Raw genomic sequence first — 19,002 nt, forward strand, 5'->3', positions numbered from 1 at the left:
TTCATGCTATATGCCTATGTTTCAATTTGTGTGAAAATCTGAGTTGTATAGAGAGAGATATGGATTGTTGTACTTGAGGGGCATTTTAGGCCTTTCAATTTTTTTCAGTTTAAGTGATTATAAGAAGGTGAGTCTCGATTTCAGTCATTAACAACTCAGCCTCCTCTGCTGCTTCTCTCAAACTCCTCTTCCCTCTTTACTTCTTCTCCTCTTCTAACTCCAAATCTCTCTGTTTTCTTGATTTTTATCATAAAACTCCTTACTAAAATCTTTCCTCTTATCATTCTTTCATTCTTTTTCCATCCTTGAGAAAATTTCCTCAAAAAAGGCACGTTCTTTACTGTGGCAGACGATCAAATGCAATGTGTTATGCTCTCCTTACATGATATTTAATTCTTTGGCTCTTTTGCCCTCCTTACATGATACTTAGTTCTTTGGCTGTTATGCTCTTCTTAGATGATATTTAGTTCTTTGGCTGTTTTGCTCCTTACATGATATTTAGTTCTTTGGCTTTTTATATTAGTTTCTATCATATAATAATGTGATTGGTTCCTTTCTTGCCTCATTATTACAGGTTTTGAGTGTTGATTGGTCTTCTGGCATAGAAACCTTAAGATGTATGGCCCGTGTCGATCTCACACTGAATGGATCTTTTGCGGACATGATTTTGATACCAAATTCAGGCCCACCTGAGAAAAGTCCTCCTGCTGCTCTCTTTGTGTTGACAAACCCTGGTCAAGTGCATGTATATAGTGGTGATAGCTTGTCCTCTATGTTGACCTCCCAACGGGAGAAAACATCTTTGCATGCAGAGCAATTTCCTGTTGTAGTACCCACTCTTGAGCCACATATGACTGTGTCTAAGCTCAGCATTTTATCACCAGGTGCAGACTTGAAGCTTCTTGTGGAGGTAAGTTCCAGACAACAAAAGAGAAGAAAAGTAAAAATGTAAAAAGCAAAAGACTTCAAAATTTCTTGCTCTTTTCATTGTGTAGATGGCATCTGCTACAAAGTCTGCTGGACCCCTGTCACTTTCCATGAATACAAATTGGCTTTTAACTGGTGGTGTACCATGTGAATTGTCATCTGCTAAAGGCAGTGGGATCGAAAGGTTATACATAGCAGGTTATCAGAATGGCTCGACTAGGATATGGAATGCCACAAGTCCAGTCCTGACACTTATGCTTGTTCTAGATGGGGAGGTTGGAGCTTCATCATTGAAACTTTACTATATATCCATCTTTCAATTTGTTATAGCCGATTCGTATCAACTAAAGTATGTTTTGTGATTTAGGTACCCAGTATCAAAGTGGCTGGTGTGAGTGCTCCTGTGTCAGCAGTGGACTTCTGTTCTACTTCTATGAGCTTAGCTATTGGCAATGAACTTGGTCTGGTCAGGAATACTTGTTTATTTTTCTCTTTTTTCATCTTATGATCTACTTCATAGCATGTCCTTTGTTCCAATTTTCACCTGTATCCATGTTGATTTGTTTAGGTCCGTGTTTATAAGCCATGCAGTAATCCTGGTGAGATGAATTTCCACTTCCTGACTGATGCTCAACGTGAAGGTGAATTTAATTTATATTTTATTCCTTCAATAACTGTTGTTGCCCAACATGTCAGATATTCATTCCCTTTAGATGCAGGCCAATTTTTTTTTTTTTTTTTTTTTTTTTCAGGGCAGCTTCATACCCTCCTGTTGTATCATTGTACATTCTTTCTTTAATGAACTTTCTCACTTTAACAAAATTGTTGTCACCTAACATGTCGAATCAGGACTGTCCAGCATCTGTTTTATTCACTAGTTCTTGGCTCTTGTCAAATTCCGTGGACGGAAGCAATGGTTTTGCAATGAATAATTGGTTCCAAAAATATAAGTTACAATAAATGGCAAATATATAGAGGACGTTGTTAGACCTTGAGCATGGAACTGTCATACATTAATACATGATTAACTTTCAAGCTATTCATTTCTTCTTTCTACCTTCCATGTTCTTAGACCCTGTCATTTGGGTGATGGTATTTTGCAGTTCAAGTCATCCATCAGGAAAAGGGTTTTTCATGCACAACAGCCATTTTAATGCAAACTTCTGCCGTCAAAGTCCTTCAATTTGCAAACTCAGGCTCTAAACTTGCTGTGGGATTTGAATGTGGCCAGGTATTATCTTTTTTTTTCCTTCAGGTCTTTTGCTTAGTGATTAAAGTTTCTCTTAGATTATTAATGAACTTATCCTTATTCCATGATTTTTTATTACAGGTTGCGGTGATTGATTTAGAAAACTCTTCAGTTTTGTTTCGGAAAGATTGCATTTATAGTTTGAACACGCCAATCATTTCTGTTGTTCCCTGTGGGTATACACATATTAGCAACTTGATAGCAAGCAATCCAATTGCAGAAGACACTAGAAGTCCAGATGGATTACAGGAAGGAGTTCTATTTATTTTGACCAAGGATGCACATATTGTAGTTATTGACATAGTAACTGGTGACATGCTGAGTTCACAATCTTCACGATTCAAATCAGGGTCCTTGGCGATTTCCATGTATGTTATAGGCAAGTGAAATTCTCTCATTTTTGTTTATCATGAAGGAAGATTTTTACAATGGGCCACATCATATTTCTCTGGGAACCTTGGACTCATGGAACTGGAAAATCCCAACCCAAAAACTGAAAAGCCCACTCGCAGAAAACAGTGATTTCAACTAAGGACCTTAAAGAAATATATTTTGGATGTTACCTGGTCAAGAAGCAAGTTCCTCTTTTACCTAATATGCTCCAGAGGTCATATTGCAAATTGCTTCCTTCATTTAAGTTATTGAGCATACAGAAGGCTAATGAACCTAAGTATCTACATGCTTTCACAGGCAGTATCTCGTTTTCGTTTATCATTTTTATCACGTTGTGGACAGTTAATGCTATTCATCGTGTTAGGACTTTCCTCTTTGGCAATCCGTACATGGTTACATGGAACCTTTAAGATCAATGCTTCATGGTGATCAATCTTAGTCACACCATATTGTGATGCCAGCAATTCAACTCAATGTATTTATATGCTTAATCTTTTGAGAAGTCTCATTCTGATCATATGTTATTCCTCCTTTCGTGGCCTTTTACGATCTTAGGTAATAACAGCGCAATCTCTGAGGAGACATATGAGAATGATCAGCAAGAAGAAAATGACTGTCAATCCAAGCCTCCCCAAAAAATTCTTCTAAATAAAAGTGCTTTGCAGGAAGCAGAAGTACAGCTGCAGGTGGAGACTTTACCAGAACCACTTCTATTTCTATGCTGTGAGGAGACACTTTGTTTGTACACTTTACAATCTGTCATAAAGGTGTGCTTTATTTTTATTCCTCATTCAAATTTGCTAGTGGCATCTTCTCTCTTTATTAATTTAGAGCAATTTTGTTTACATTTAAGGGTGACCAAAGGGTACTTCATAAAGTTAATCTAGAGAAAGCATGTTGTTGGTCAACGATTTTCAAGACAAAGGAAGAGAAGCACGGAGTTGCCATACTCTATCAGTCTGGGACTCTAGAAATAAGGTAAACTCTAATTGCTTGAAATATTTTATTATTATTTAGTATATAAAGCTCCTATTTACTGGCTTTTGACCAAGAATTTATGCATCATGATCATATTGGAAGAACAAAAAAGATTTAAAAGTCTCCATCTCTCTAGTATATTACTATGCACACTCGAAGGTTGAAAAAGAATTCCAACCCTCGGGTTTCTATCTCTTCCTTCAGTTAAGTTAGAACTAAATGTCAAAAAGCAAAAAAGAGTATTCTCCTGTATAATATAAAAACATGGGCCTGTGTTTTCATGTGTGGCTGTGTATCTTATTGTGGACTTTCAAAAGACGTCTCACATTGAAGTAGCAGATCATTGGAACAATGGTCCTCTGCTGCAGTTTTCTTGTACCTTTTTTTCCCTCTCTCTCTCTCTCTCTCTCTCTCTCTCTCTCTATATATATATATATATATATATATATATATATATGTTAGCTAATGGCTATTCATTACATGCCAATTGCAAAGTTTCATATTCAATTATCATCTGATTACAATATGCTTCTTAAGGATGTGATTATGCACGTTTCTGTTGGTCCAACTTGGACAGGTCTTTGCCAGACTTGGAAGTGGTGGGTGAAACATCCTTAATGTCGCTGCTGAGATGGAGCTTCAAGACAAACATGACCAGAACAATGGCTTCCTTGAACAATGGGCAGATTGCTTTGGTTAATATTCTTTCCTGCTCATGTTCTTTCTAGCTCTACCTTATATCATTTTGCTTGCATATGAAACTGTATACATACTGTGAAGAAAAAAACAAACTCATCCACCAAGCTATTTAATGGGAATTGATGTGGGAAACTAATGACAATACCGTGATTTTATTCTTTATCAATAGAAACAATGGCCCAATATGAATTTGAAATGTTTTATGTATGGCTGCATAGGTAATTAGGTTGCTTGTGATATTCCTCCCGCTTTCATGGTATGCTGTCATCTATATCCTTTAGATGAAAAAAGAGGAAAACATTTTGCGTTGTTTCTTCCCACTAAACCTTTTTTTGTTTCCAAATACATTTTCCAAAGTGCACCATCTTAGTTATTATTGAGAATAATCCTATATAGGTCAAGTCTGAAAAATTAGCTATGAAAAAGGCTGTTAAACTTTGGTTAGTCATTGTGGGACCTACTTTTACTTGGTATCTGTTGAGTGGGAAAAAGTCTCATATTAAGAAAAGTTAAGAAATGTGATTGAGTTATAAGGTTGAGCAATAAGCTTCGGAAGTGACTAGTTATTTTTGGATAGAATCAGATACAACCTAATAATGGTATCAGAGCAGGATGTGTGTGTGAACCAAGACCTAGTTTGTGCTCCCAGGTTATTTGTGTGTTATGTGTTTTATTGGGTGGAGTTTGTATGTTGTATACTCCATTGGGAGTTTGTGTTGATATCTTAGGCCTGTTATGTGTAAGCTTGGATGTGAGAGGGAGTGTTGAGTGGGAAAAGTATCATCTTGAGAAATGTTAAAAAATATGATTGGGTTATAAGGTTGAGCAATAGACCTCCTAAGTGGTAGTCATTTTGGAATGGAACCTGGCTTAGCCCAACAATATCAAAGTAGCATGTTTATTCTATGGGGTCAACTTGACTCCTTGTCTAAGTTTGTTCCCTGCTTATGTTACCCACATCTTAGGCCCATCATCTGTTTTTTAGGCCTGACATGAGAGAGAGAACAATAATCTCATAAAAGTTAAAATTTTGAAAAATCCTACGGTTGTTTGGGAAAAGGCTTTCTAATTTCAGTCAGTTACTGGATAGACCTAGACCGAACTTTGGCACTAGTTAATTATATTTTTCCAGATATGGTCAATAACCTGAAGATTTATCTTGAAGTTGCAAAAACTTTCATTGATTGTTTGAGCTTTTTCCTGATTTAATTTTGAGCAATTTGCAGGTAAATGGATCTGAACTGGCCTTCGTTTCTCTTTTGGCTTCTGAAAATGACTTCAGGTTTAATCTTCTTGTGTTAAGCTACTATTTAATTAGTCTACTACATTTCAACTTTGCAATGTAGATTCTAGCGGTCTGTTCTTTGTTCATAGGATCCCAGATTCATTACCATGCCTTCATGATAGTGTTCTTGCTGCTGCTGCGGAAGCTGCATTTAGTTTGTCATCAGCTCAGAAGAAAAAACAGGTATTTTTTTCTTTTAGAAGCAATTTTATTTATATTTTCATTTATTTATTATATTTGTTTTAAGCCAGCAGTTTCTGTTCTGTATTTAACCTCCGTCTATGCAGACCGTGGGTCCAGGCATTCTTGGGGGTATCATTAAGGGATTTAGAGGAGGAAGGGTGGATCTTACTGGGGATAATACAGAATCTATGGTACAGCAACTGGAGAGCACATTTTCAAGGGCTGGTCTCCCAGATCTAGCTTCTACTGTTGCAGTTGATCCACACTTTGGAAATCTTAGCATAGGTTTGTGGGCTTTCTTATTAGCTGACTAAGGTTAATTAAACAGTCGGAAGCATCAAATACTTTAAAAAAACTGAACTACCCATAAGTTGGAAATGATACAAACTTACCTATAATTCTTACTCAGTCTCTACTCTCATTCTAGAAAGACTATTATTCTTCTAGGTAAAAATCTTATTTGACCACTTTGATTTTATCCTATTCGAGCAACAGATAGCCCTTAGGATTAATTTAGTCTGTTGGCCTTTTAAATGGAATAGGATAATTCTTCTTTTTCTTTAGGAATCCTATTTTATGATCTAGATATTCTATGATAGGTATTGCATACTTGGGTGTATTGCGATATGTCTCGCGAATAATCTGTTACATCTTGGATATTGTACGTGCCAATATAGTACACTACGTGATATATTGAATTTTAATAATTTTTAGTTTGAGTCACAAAGATACAGCATGATACTCTATACATATCGATTAATGAGAATCTAGTGCACATTATTGATATGGTCACCCGTATTCGATACTAAGCTTCAAATAAATAGAAAAGGTTATTTAAAAAAAAATGGAAAAGGTCACTTTTCTGATGAATTATCCAAACTTACTGGAATAACCTTTCGCTAATTACCATAATTCAACATGTGTCTGATCTGAGAATAGTGCATCTTTCTGAGATTTTCATTTCAATATGTGAATATCACTTATAGATGACATTGAGATTGATGATCCACCGGTGGTATCTACATCTCAGAGAAGGAAACATGAGACAAGAGGTATACTACTGTGCACTTTTCTTCTTCTTTCTGTGCACTTTAACTACATCAACTTATGTATGCTTGCTTTATGACAGATGAGGAAACAGAAAGACAACAATTGTTCCATGGAGCAAGTGGCAATGTAAAGCCAAGACTAAGAACAGCTCAAGAGATAAGAGCTCAATATAGAAAGACTGAGGTAAGTACTCCTTTGAGGAATTGATGCAACCTTTCAAAACTTTCTAATTTCTGACTTTACTGGTATGCGTTCCAGGATGTCTCTGGGATAGCAGCAGATGCAAGACACAAGCTAGCACAGCGGCAGGAAAAGCTTGAGGTAGGATTTTGTAAATATGGACATGAGGACAAAAGATGAGGAAATGTCCACTATCTAATACTCATATAGCCAGCCGATTTGTTGGTATTTACTTTATGATGAGTTGGTATGCTGAAAAATTCTGTGGGACTACCTTGCTAGATGAGTGGACTTAGTCCTAGCTTAGTTTTTTGTATGACTTGTGCAAACCTTAAACAGCTGCAATCAGGAATCCATAACTGCTGTTTACTTCTGATTAGTTGGAATTTACCTTATATCCACTACAAGATGTGATTAGGCTTTTGGTGTGCTCCCTCAGGCTATGCTAAAGTCGTCTAAATGTGCTTCGTTACCAGATTTCTCCTATTTAGATAGGATTGCCTCCTGATACATGTTTTTTCTATCTAAAGCTCTTTTTCTCCATAAATCCTGATACTTTGCTAGAACAACGTAAGAACTCCTCCATACGGTTGTACCATTTGACTTTCTTGAGTCTCTTTAAATAAATCTTTTTTTTTTCCTATGTCAGAGGATTAGTAGACGAACCGAAGAGCTGGAAAGTGGGGCAGAGAGCTTCGCATCGATGGCAAGTGAACTTGTTAAGACAATGGAAGCACGGAAGTGGTGGCAAATTTAACGAGCTTTATATGCTGTTACGAGTGCCTGCGTATTTCAAGATATTCGACCTGCCAGAATATTTGCAATTTGAGAAGCTATAGGCGGGATGAACTGAATTTCTGTTGCACTGGATATAGAGCAAAGGTTTAGCAAGTTCCGTCAGAAATTTCGTATTGACGGGTACTGCTGGATGCTTGTAAACTGAAGTGGTGACTGTTGATCCTTGAACCGGACATTCCATCAGTGTTGTATATTTTATTCGTCACTTACTATTTAAGATCATCCTTGTACAGATCATACTGAACATAATTGAGAAATAGAAACTGATAACTTTCATGTGTGGCGCTTTCATTTCATTTAGTAGATATTCATTTCCAGGAAAAATCTTGTTCTACAAGTTTCTCTATGAAAGGTTAAAAAGGAAAAGAAAAACTAGCCGTTCAGATTTGGGGGAATGTTCAAATTTGAACCTCTTGGGCTTAAGAGGGTTCAACTTTCATCTTACATAGGTTTGAGATGTTGCGTGTTGTTTCATGCATTAATTGATCTTGAACAATATTTTTGAGGATTACATTGAGAGAGTCCGTCAATAGGTGTTTCTTTTTGTAAGTTGAAGAATTTGTTTACTTGTTATTGGAGTGGAAAATGTATCTTTGAAGCTGAGTGTGTTGAGGAGGATTTTTTGTAGGGGAAGATCCTCTGGGGTTTGCAGTCAATAACTTGATTTTGGACTAATTCCTTTATCAGTTGTTGTAGCTCTACCACTCTTTTAAAGTCTTTGTTTGTTCGATCATGATGGGATACACTACTTCTCGGAGGAGTCAATTCCAATGAGTTTTCTTTTCGTGAGAGAACTATTGCAAAATTCTTCGTATTGTTTTATTAAATTGCCAACACCATGAGGCTTGAAGGATAATACAGATTTGTTGCAGATTTGTTGAGTTTTGAAGCGAAGTTCTTCATTTACAACTATTGTAGAAGGACGTGACTTGCAATTTCTTTTTCATTAATCGAGTGACTGGACCCGGATGAGTTGTTACTGCAGTGCTTGAAGGAACTTATTTCGCTCTAATGGCTCTATGATGGATTGTGTGTTTGACTACCTCCTCGCGGGTTTAGGCAAATGACAACTAGATTTGTTTTCCTTGGATTTGACCGGCTTAGATTTGAACTTGCCACTTTGAGATCATCACTTTTTTTTGTGCCTCGAGATGTCTTGACGTTGAAGTTGATTTTCTTTATGGGGAAAGAGATGAGAGGTAGAGATTGTCCCACGAAGTATGCAAGGTGATTGTTTACAACACGATAATACCAAAGAAAATCACAAGTACTTTTAGGTCCTAAATCCAATGACCCTCTGATTCAATCTCCATGACAAGTTTGGGCCACCTTAGTTTTGATGCTTAAGTAATCTTCCATCGTTTAGATGGGAATTTTGGTCTTACACTTACGTGTGATGGATTTGAGTTACAACAGAATGACGACATGAACGATCTGCTTGTAACTCCAAACCAAAAATTTGGTGGGTAATAGTAATGTAGCAATCTGACCTCTTAGGATTTCTTTTTCGTCCTTATTTATCTCTCTGATTCTTATTTAGCCATTTGTTCAGCTGCCCCAAATGGCCAAGGAGCTCATTACTTTTTTAGAGCTGAGGGTGGTTCAATCACCCTACCTTTCTCTCATTTAATAATTTTTTTTCACCAAATCTTCATTCCATGAGATTGAGACACGTAGCACGATCAGAGTTTTTTTCCTTAAGATGTGACATATGGCAGAGCAAAGTCTTTTATTCCACGAGATTGCGACATATGGTGGAGCCAAGTTTTCATTCCTTGAGATCATGACATGTGGCAAGACTAAGTTTTTTGTTATGTGTTAGATGATGTAAACCATGTTATGTCAGATAGAGCTTTTGTTAACGCCATGCTTCACTTATTTGTTAACACTAATGCTCTATGCTTTGACTTTTGGGAGCTTCGACTTTAACCATCGGTCAACTAATGATCAAGTTCCTTCGATTTGGATTATTGATTGATATCGATGATAAAAGGCATCAATCAAGGTTATTTTGGTAATCAAATTTCTATGCTTACAGGGGGGAGTATATTACTAATTATGTCAAAACAATGAAACAAGATGACCTTCAGCTAAAACGATTTGTTCAGCTATTCAGATAATCAACACAATTGTGTTTCTCTAGTCTTTGGTAAACACTAAACCTTTCATATCCTCTTTTATATGCCATCTTACCTGCTTATAAGTTAAAAGACGCAACAAACCGTCCCTAAGTCTTCTGAAAAAAACAGCAACTGCCAAACATTCTGCATGCTGTTTTAAAAAGGCACAAAACAGTTTTGTCCCCTTAGGCTTCTAGTTTTGATTTCAGGCCTCAAGGTTCCAATTAGTGGATCCTTTGAAAAGAAGAATTTTCCTGGGTCAATCTTTTCACATATGAGCAGAGGTGGGGCAGTGGAAGGCCTTATTTGATGGGCAGACCATTTACGCATACGTAGCCTTCTCCCCTTTTGAGGCATACTAGTTCTCAACCCATATTTGCATAATTGACCACCTAAAAATCAGTCAGATTATCTTGAAGGAAGTACCCATATCAAATAAACCAGTGGGATGCCAAAAAAAATTCTTGGAATGGTAACTATACAACACAAAAGTTTTCGTTAGTATCAACCAAGCCCAAATAATTTTTGAGATACAAGAGTTCCGAACTGCCTAGTTAATTAAGTTTGATTTCTTTGCTTTGCATCTCGATACAAGTTCATGCTTTAGGCCCCTTCACTTCAGAGTGAACTTCTCCAGACCAAACTGCAGGCTACAGGCCCATCGCCTCTATGACTAGAAACCTCCCAGGCCATCCACTACTCTTGAATTGCCAATTCTCCTGCTAATGATATCTCTCAACTCGAATTCACTGGGGAACCTGTGTTCCTTCAGTTTGGAGAAAACCTGCACAATAAATGGAGGACAATAACTGAATGAAAATCAATGGCTTTCTCATCATCAGGTCTGTGGTTGCAGCATAAAAAAGAAAAAAAAGTGCATAGGCACTACTATAAAATATGTACATAGAGAGATTTAGAATGCTACATGGATTGCTTACCAATTCACCATTGTGGTAAACTTCAAAAGCACCAGAACTCTGGAGAAAGTTTTGCACAACGTTGCCAAAAAGCCAAGTGCTTGCAATAGCGCCAAATCTGTTTGATCGCAGAGAAAAGTACCAAGCAGGTGGAGTCATAAATCCTAATCTTGGAAAAATCTGCTCACCAGCAACTATAATTGCCATAACTCCCACTTGAACAACAGGGATTGCTTTGCCGAGAAGACGTTTTGGAAGAGTTGGTGGGTGATTGGAAAGAATAACATCAATCCCAGGAAAAGAAGTTTCCAGCATTTTTTTCATTGTTACAGCAGTTCCCCTGGCAAAAAACAAGCTTAATATCTGTAACAATGAAAATATCATTCTTTATCTAAAACACACATAACTCTTCTTACTTTAGAATCCTATACAGCTTAACCTAATGCAGACAATCTGTCAGTTGTCATAAAAGAAGATACAAAGTAAAATAATTAATTACGGTAAAAGTAAAGTAACCAACAATATGACAAAACAATACCAACCATAACTGAGCTTAAAAGGTGATTAGAAAGGATGAACTTCAAAGACTTATCTGCCCCAAATGTATCTGGTAATTTAACTGGTATTAATTCAGTAAACGATAACATCTGGCTTAAAATTCAAGAAAGACGTTTAACTGGTTGAGATCTGTTTTTGGAGTTTCACTCCACCCTAAATCCGTGCTAGGTATATCAAGTCTGTGACCCACAGAGGAATAGCAAACTTGAAAGAGTCAGACTATTGGCAGAGCTTGGTAGACTAAACAAAAAGGGGTGGAAGGGGAGTCAATCTACATAATAATTACTGACAGATTTACCTCCACCAGACCAACAGCACAATAAATCATCTACTAAAATAGGGATGAAAACGGATCGGATTCAGTCTGGATCCGATCTGATATTGGATATCCAGATATCCAATATCCGAATATCCGGGAAACTATCCGACTTTGGATAATCTGAATCCGATCCATTTGAATGGTATCTGGATCTGAATTCCTGTTATAAAAAATAAAAAAAAAATAAAAAAAATCTAAAAAATTAAACAAATAGTAAAACAAGAAAAAAGTGGGACATGTGCAAAAAACGAAAATTCATAAAAAAACAGAACAAAAACCAAAAACTAAGCTGTTGTAACAACTTAGCTTTGCGATGATATCAATTGGAGAGCTTCAAAATGGAATGAGCAAGTGGGCAGGCAAGAAACCCAAGTCACATGAAGCATAATCATTTAAATGAATTCAAAATCTTAAAAATAAAAAAAGAGGACTCAGTCACCAAGACACACATCTTTGTTCACTATGTCTTCTGATTCAAAATCTTGGTAATGAAAAGCAAAGCCAAGCCTAATCATGCAGCAAATTGTTTCTTTTCTACAGGTTATAAAAGAAATTTCTAGAGCCAAAAAAATTAAATGATGTTGCATTTCTATGGGCATACCTGAAGAAGATCTAATAAACTAGACTGCTGGTTTTCGATCTGCACAAATTGTTTACGGATTAGGGACAGATCGCCACCTTTTTTACTTTCTTGAGATTCTTCCATCACATTATTAACCACAACAGTAGATTCTGTAATCTCTTTGTCATATAATGGAACCACACGCAATTGTGACTTCAACCCACCAAACCTGCGTGTTTTCTCAAGAAAGGGGCTTGTTTGACATCAGGATGTACTTGTGAGTTGTGTCTCTTGTAGAAATTGATATGGAGTTTGAGAGAGGGGGAATTGCCAAATCAGATCATCGATGTGATGCCGTGATGCTAGGGTTTCGTTAAGGGGAGAGGAAAGTGAGATGAGAGGGAGGTCAGGGGGAAGTCAGCAATGGCAACTAGACATTAGGGTTACTCATTTGCACGATGGATGATGGCAAGGGAGGTGAGACCAAGAGCAAGAGAAAGGATAGAAGGGGGAAATGAAGTGAAATGGAGGAGTGTTGGCCTCGGAGGGGGGGGGGGGGGGGGGGGGGGGGGGGGGGGGGGGGGGGGGGGGGGAGGGAATAGGTTTTCCCTTTTTGGATCCTGATATTTACCAGATCCGGTTGTATTTCGATTTCAGATCTGATATTTTCTATTTCTGATCAGCATATTCAAATAGGATTGAAAAATCTGAAATTTGGATATTATTCAACATATTGGATTCGGATTCAGATCCGTCAATACAACAACTGATAGGCACATGAGGTTCATTCAATAGATCTAAGAACACTGCAAACACAAAATTATATAACAACACATCAAAAGAATTTTTTTTTTTTTTGAATGTTACATAAAAAAACACTGGTACATATAATATATATATATATATATATATATTTCATGTTTCATTCTGTAGCTCACCCATAACCCTATCCATGCCTCGCCTCCCAACAGATTTGGTTTTTCAACCTTATTATGCCTCTCAACCCCCTCCCCATCCTACAACAAGTTCAATCTTCAATCTTGTCCCTACTTTGCGTCATATAGATAAAACATCCAATTTGAAAGATTTAAAGGTGTATAATATAAAAAATAAAAAAATATAATATAAAACCCCATGGGGTAGGAATTATGGATGGCAAAACCTGTCCCCACCCCAAACTTGTGCACCCCCGTGGGTCAACTAGTAATGGACGTGTTCTGTTTCCCTTATCAAGTAAGCCACAAGCTGCAGGTTTTTGATGCCATCTTAGCAGTATCATCGTTCAGTCCATATGTATCAGTCAGCAAGCAGTATTTTTAAAAAGAATTACTTAGCAAAAAGGGCCTCATAGTAGGCGGCAGGACAGGTTCCTTGTGAAACCTGCCCAACTGCTCTCTTTAGTTGGGGTTCAGATCTACTGGTACATATGTATTAACACAGGGTTTGGTCACTTTTAATTCATATAGAGAGGACCATGGGGACCCATTTCTCCCTTTAAATGGGTCCCATTCAAGCAAATCTGATCTCCTGCTATCCTCAGGAACAAAGCAACAAACTTTGCATGTTCAAACCACATGGATGGTTACTCCGAGAGCCAAAATTTGGGGTCTCACTTATAACCGAACCTAAAGACGTTGGTACTACGAATTTCCATAGAATGCAATGTTTTACAGCAGATAACATTAAGACCCTTAGGGTAAACAATCTGAATTTCACGTGACAACTGAACTCAGATTCATCCATACTTGCATCATATTGGTGATAATTAAAATTCCATCTCGATGAACTGGAAAACAGAAAAAAGTCAATCACCATTTTTCCACAAAGAACCAAATAAGCAAGATAAAGAAAGAAAAACCTGTAAGAACAAGAGGAGCAGAAACTAAGGTTAATTGTAGTCCCAAAACCAACTCCACCGCCGAAGGTCTGTTGAGTCTGCGTAATGCACGGATAGAAATTTAATTAAAAAGGGGTTTGGCAAAGAGAGGTCGAAAGACGTAATCCGAGAACTGTGGTATCAAAATATACCTGCGTAGGAAAGTCCGGTGTCTCTTTAATAATAGGTGGCGGGATGTGTTGTTGATGGCGGTGATGGGTTGGCTTGGAAGGCGGGGGAGAGAAGAGATTGATAACATCTGAACAGAACAGAAAGAGAGGTAACCCTACCAGAAGCAATTGGACGCGATCCATGGTTGTAGAGGGAGACGACCAACGGGGAGAAATACTGATTTCTGAATCAGAAATTACTAGGCTCTGCGGGGTTTCTTTTGAGAGGATTTAAGCGAGAGCGTTACCGAGACCGACAATTTCTCTTCTTTTAGGTGATCCTCACGGATAGCAATCGAGCCCAATAAACCCTAATTTCTAAGAATCTGAACGACAGAATGAGGTTTGGAGTTTGAGCAAGAGTTTGGGTTTGCCGGACCAAACCAGCCCACGAGCCTACCTGTACCACAGCAGCCTCCGTCGCATAGGGACCTTTAGTTATTGAAACTAATATATACTAGAAATAAAATTATTATCATACCTGTGTATTGGTCCATACAGGGACAGAAGGCGACAACAAAAAAGCCTGTGGAGAGGTCAAAGGTTCCCTTTGAGAAAGGTTACAACCAAATGGACTGGTTGAGCCCTGACATTGCTGGTAACCATCATCTGCTTATACTAAAATTATGCTATGCTTCTCCTTTTGTTTGTTAATTGATATGTTTTAGACTTTCTTTCATACATTTATTAAATATAAGGTGCTAAATAGTTATTTCACTAAGCAGCTTACTATGTACCTAGTTGAATAAAAATTTCTTCAAGTTTGTCATCACATTCTTCATGATATAGAAGATTATTCTAGCAAATGAAGGACACTTTCATAGATGCGGATAGAGAGTTATAGTCATAGGGTTTCGTTAAAATATCAATTTAGGGGTATTTTGGTCATTTTATATATCATGTTTTTATCTTATATGATGTCTATTAGGTAAACAATGTCTTTATATGCCTATGGTTCAATTTTCATTCATTTTAGAGGTGTGTTTTAGTATATGTAAGTTTATGTTTTGAGTGGTTTTTGTCTTTTGTATAAAAAGTACTTAAAAGAGGTGTGTTTTAGTATATGTAAGTTTATGTTTTGAGTGGTTTTTGTCTTTTGTATAAAAAATACTTAAAACCCTAATTAAAAGAAAAAGGGTGTGTCCTTTTTTAGGCACACACTTCGCATAACTCCCAAGTCCATCTATCAACCAATGTTTTCATCTCAACATCCATAACTTTTTTCCAATGAGGAAACAAGAGATCATCAGACACTGAAGAAGGAATAGTGCATGTGGATGTAAACAAAACAAACTTACGATATCTATGAGATAATGGATTCAAAAGAGACAAAATGAGATAGAGGATGGTGAATACCTTTCCTAACACCCTTGCGAAGAGCAATAAGAATGTGTAGGTCACTTACCTTAGGATCGGGGACAATGCAAAGTCATGGCCCTATATGAGAGAGAGATCTGGAGCAGGATGAGATGGTGCATGTTTGTGCCAATATACCTAAGGTGGTTTCTCAATAGGGACAACATGTGTAGTCTAAATACATTCATCAACTGGAATATGAATGATAGGACTAGAAACTGACGGAACAAGAGGAACTGTCTCAGAGACCTAAGAGATTCAAAGATTGATACATCCTAAACAAATGTAAGATTTGTAGATACAAATATTTTTCTCATAGATAGACACAAATATTTGTAACATTTTTGTGTTTGAGAGTATCCTAAAAGATATACTTGATAGCATGAGGAGAATTTATTTCTGGATGATTTGAAAGCATGAGTAAGCCAGATGCAGCCAAATACACAGGGTGGTATAGGAAAAAGGGGTATAGTTGGTAATACGATATGAATAGGAATTTTACCTCAAGAAGTGATGTCGACATTCTATTTGTCAAAAACCATGCAATAAGTATATCATTGTCCCAATATGAACTAGGAACATTCATATGCATCATCATAGTTTGAGCCATTCCAAGTAAGTGACCATTTTTATGTTCAACAACTCCATTTTTTTTGTAAAGAGAACAAACAAGATATTTGATGAATAGTCTGTTGAGATTGACAAAAGGAGTTAAACTTCCAATTTATAAACTCAAGACCATTGTTTGTAAGCAACACATTGATTGTGGCTACAAACCGATTCTTTATTTCATTATAAAAAAGTTGGAATAGATCAAAAGCTTCAAAATTTTCTCAAAGGAGATAAATCCAAGTACATCTACTAAAATGACCACCGAATAAAATAAGACCAAACTTACTAGTCACAAGACTAAGACCCCAGACATCTGAGTGAACAAACTCAAATAATTTGCTTGTCTGATGAGATGAAACTGGAAAGGAACTCTTGTGATGCTTGGTCAGTAGACTTGACTCTCATTGGAAAGAAATGTTGAAAGGAAATTTTGGAAATACTTGAATCAGCTTTGCATGTGATGGATGACCTAGTTTGAGATGCCATTATAGAGGTGAATCGGTTGTGTCGCTCATGTAGCATATTATCTAGTATGTAGTTGTCCAAATAATAGAATCTTCCTCTCTCATGAGTGGAACCGATCATCTTCCTCATCACAATATTCTAAAAAACACAGTGAGTAAGATAAAAAGTTAAAGAACAATTCATAGACTTTATAATTTGATTGACAAACAATAAATTTAAAGGAAATTTGGGAATAAGTAATGCAGACTGAGGTGATAGGAAAAAAAACATGAGTAACATTTTCCTCTCCTTGTACTAGTGAAACTGACCCATTAGCAAGATTAACATGATTAATGAGCAGGGACTCCTTTAAGTCAAGTCAGAAAATAACGAAGACATACCTGACATGTGTTTAGTAGCTCCTGAATCAAGGACCCAAGACGGAGAATGACACACACTAAATGCAGACATACAATTGGGAGGAGAAGTATGAGCTAAGGATGCAAAGGGAGAAGTAATGGAGAGTTGTGTGATACGTCGAGCAATTTGTTATTGTTGTTGAATTAGTTGTTACATTTCATCTATGGCTCCTGGTGTGATAGATGTTGTAACATCAAGTACAGGTGCAGTACCATCATATCTAGTAGAATTTGTCCATGCAAGCTTTCCAAAATTTATCCAATATTTATCAGAATAATGATTAGTGCGTTCACAATGAATACACTTTCTTTCAGATTTGCCATCCCCACAACCTCATCCTCAACATGAGTTGTCTCTACCTCTACCAATCCATGTGTGTCCTTGGATGAATCAGTGGAATCAAATGTAGTAGCTGATGTAGTAAGAGCTTTGCCTTCACCTATTTTTGCATCTTTTCATGTCTTCGGCACAATTGTCTTTTCAACTCTCATTACGCTATTAAAGGTAGTATAGATGTTAGATATTTCATGCGAGGCAAAGACATGCACCTTAATTCCATCAAATTCAACACCCAAATCATCAAGGAATTTTGCCACTAAAAGCTGATTTTGTTGTTTCCTGAGTTTTTGTTCATCCGTAGTATATAGATGATAAACATTAATACTTGCCAAATACCTAGAAATGAATTGTAGTGCTTTGTCACTGTCCTGTTTCCTCTTTTCAACCCAAAGAAATTAGTATATGATATGCCCTTGAAAACTTGCTCCCCTGAGCATATAAAACTTCTAGAGATAACCACATAACTTTGGTAGTCTCAAAATTCGTCATCTGGTTTTGAAGAGAATAATTTATATTGTTGACAATCCAAGTTATAACTTAGTTGTCTTCTGTTTTTTAATCATCATAAGGAGGAATGGGAGGTCCATCCCTAATAAATTTCAATTTTTTTCTACCTTTTAAATACTTCCTAATTGATTTGGCCCAATTTAGATAATTATCACCCTTCAATTTTTTGGTTGTAATAGTTGTAATGTCCTTCCCATAAGAACCTAAAACGTTTTTAGATGGGGTATACACTTCACCAAAATCAGCCATAATACTTGTATAAGAATACAAATTTTATCAATTGTACCTTCCAAATTTTTTATAATACTAGCCTAGGTGGACCCCACCACATAGAATTAGGGTTAGGGCAGTTACTATGATGTGCTCACTTCAAAACTCACAAATTATAGCATAGACTTCAAAATCCATATCAAATAACCCAAATAGTCAACAATTAGGGTTGACATTAGCATATGATATGGATGATGTCGGCACAAGCAAAAGAGGGAGTTGGCGCCCTCCCACGACAAGCAAAAAAAACCTTTTTGGATAGTTTAAATCATAATGAATTATCCTAGGAATTGTCGAATCAGTAACCCTAGGGTTATGACAGAGAAAAAAGAAGGAAAAATTGAATTTTTACCAACTAGTAGCCCAAAAACTTAAAGGAGATCCTTCTTTTATGTAAACCTCGACTTCAAAGGATGATAAAGATTGACAAAAAGGTCTTCCCAAAAATGATCTACTACTCTGATACCATGAATAAAAATAAAGAGAGAGAGAGAGAGAGAATTTGGAGGAAAAAGCTCTAAAAACCCTCATCCTATTTATACAAGTGGATTTCATAAAATTACAATAATGACTCTCACTTTAAGTGAAACCTTAATCTTCTTATATCTCCCATTCTACGTGTCTTACATACATGAAACTTGAACTATAGACATAATTTAACATAGGGAACATGATTACCTCAAGATATGAGAATGGGGATAAGATGAAATAACCTAAATACCCTTATACTAGTTTTTCAACAAAGATAAACGCCTATAACGCTCGATCGCTCAAATGTAGGTGACTTGAG

At 36.7% G+C, this 19,002-nt stretch overlaps 2 protein-coding genes across 3 annotated transcripts in view; one reads left to right on the forward strand and one right to left on the reverse strand.

Annotated features, from left to right (window-relative positions):
- LOC137942437 (lethal(2) giant larvae protein homolog SRO77) overlaps positions 1–8,030 on the forward strand; it is a 36,144-nt gene extending 28,114 nt beyond the window's left edge. For both annotated transcript variants that reach the window (XM_068788074.1, XM_068788075.1), the window contains 16 exons: positions 575–910; positions 996–1,202; positions 1,295–1,393; positions 1,496–1,568; positions 2,031–2,158; positions 2,258–2,555; positions 3,125–3,336; positions 3,423–3,547; positions 4,125–4,242; positions 5,473–5,528; positions 5,621–5,714; positions 5,819–5,999; positions 6,701–6,766; positions 6,844–6,947; positions 7,023–7,085; positions 7,594–8,030. In XM_068788074.1, the coding sequence (XP_068644175.1) occupies positions 575–910; positions 996–1,202; positions 1,295–1,393; positions 1,496–1,568; positions 2,031–2,158; positions 2,258–2,555; positions 3,125–3,336; positions 3,423–3,547; positions 4,125–4,242; positions 5,473–5,528; positions 5,621–5,714; positions 5,819–5,999; positions 6,701–6,766; positions 6,844–6,947; positions 7,023–7,085; positions 7,594–7,701 (2,268 nt within the window). In that variant the 3' untranslated portion in view covers positions 7,702–8,030. The remainder of the gene's footprint in view (positions 1–574; positions 911–995; positions 1,203–1,294; positions 1,394–1,495; positions 1,569–2,030; positions 2,159–2,257; positions 2,556–3,124; positions 3,337–3,422; positions 3,548–4,124; positions 4,243–5,472; positions 5,529–5,620; positions 5,715–5,818; positions 6,000–6,700; positions 6,767–6,843; positions 6,948–7,022; positions 7,086–7,593) is intronic.
- Positions 8,031–10,253: 2,223 nt separating this feature from the next.
- On the reverse strand, positions 10,254–14,670 carry LOC137942438 (selT-like protein). The gene is made up of 4 exons (XM_068788077.1): positions 14,247–14,670; positions 14,077–14,153; positions 10,801–11,119; positions 10,254–10,646 (listed from the first exon to the last, which is right to left on the reverse strand). Exons 1-4 carry the CDS (start codon positions 14,406–14,408, stop codon positions 10,536–10,538), a joined length of 669 nt encoding a protein of 222 aa, XP_068644178.1. The 5' UTR covers positions 14,409–14,670; the 3' UTR covers positions 10,254–10,535.
- Between the last annotated feature and the right edge of the window lie 4,332 nt (positions 14,671–19,002).

This window comes from Aristolochia californica, unplaced genomic scaffold, assembly GCF_029961685.1.
Source record: "Aristolochia californica isolate CCGP_79_NKW_82.1479 unplaced genomic scaffold, dmAriCali1.0.hap1 SCAF_10, whole genome shotgun sequence".
Lineage (NCBI taxonomy): Eukaryota > Viridiplantae > Streptophyta > Magnoliopsida > Piperales > Aristolochiaceae > Aristolochia > Aristolochia californica.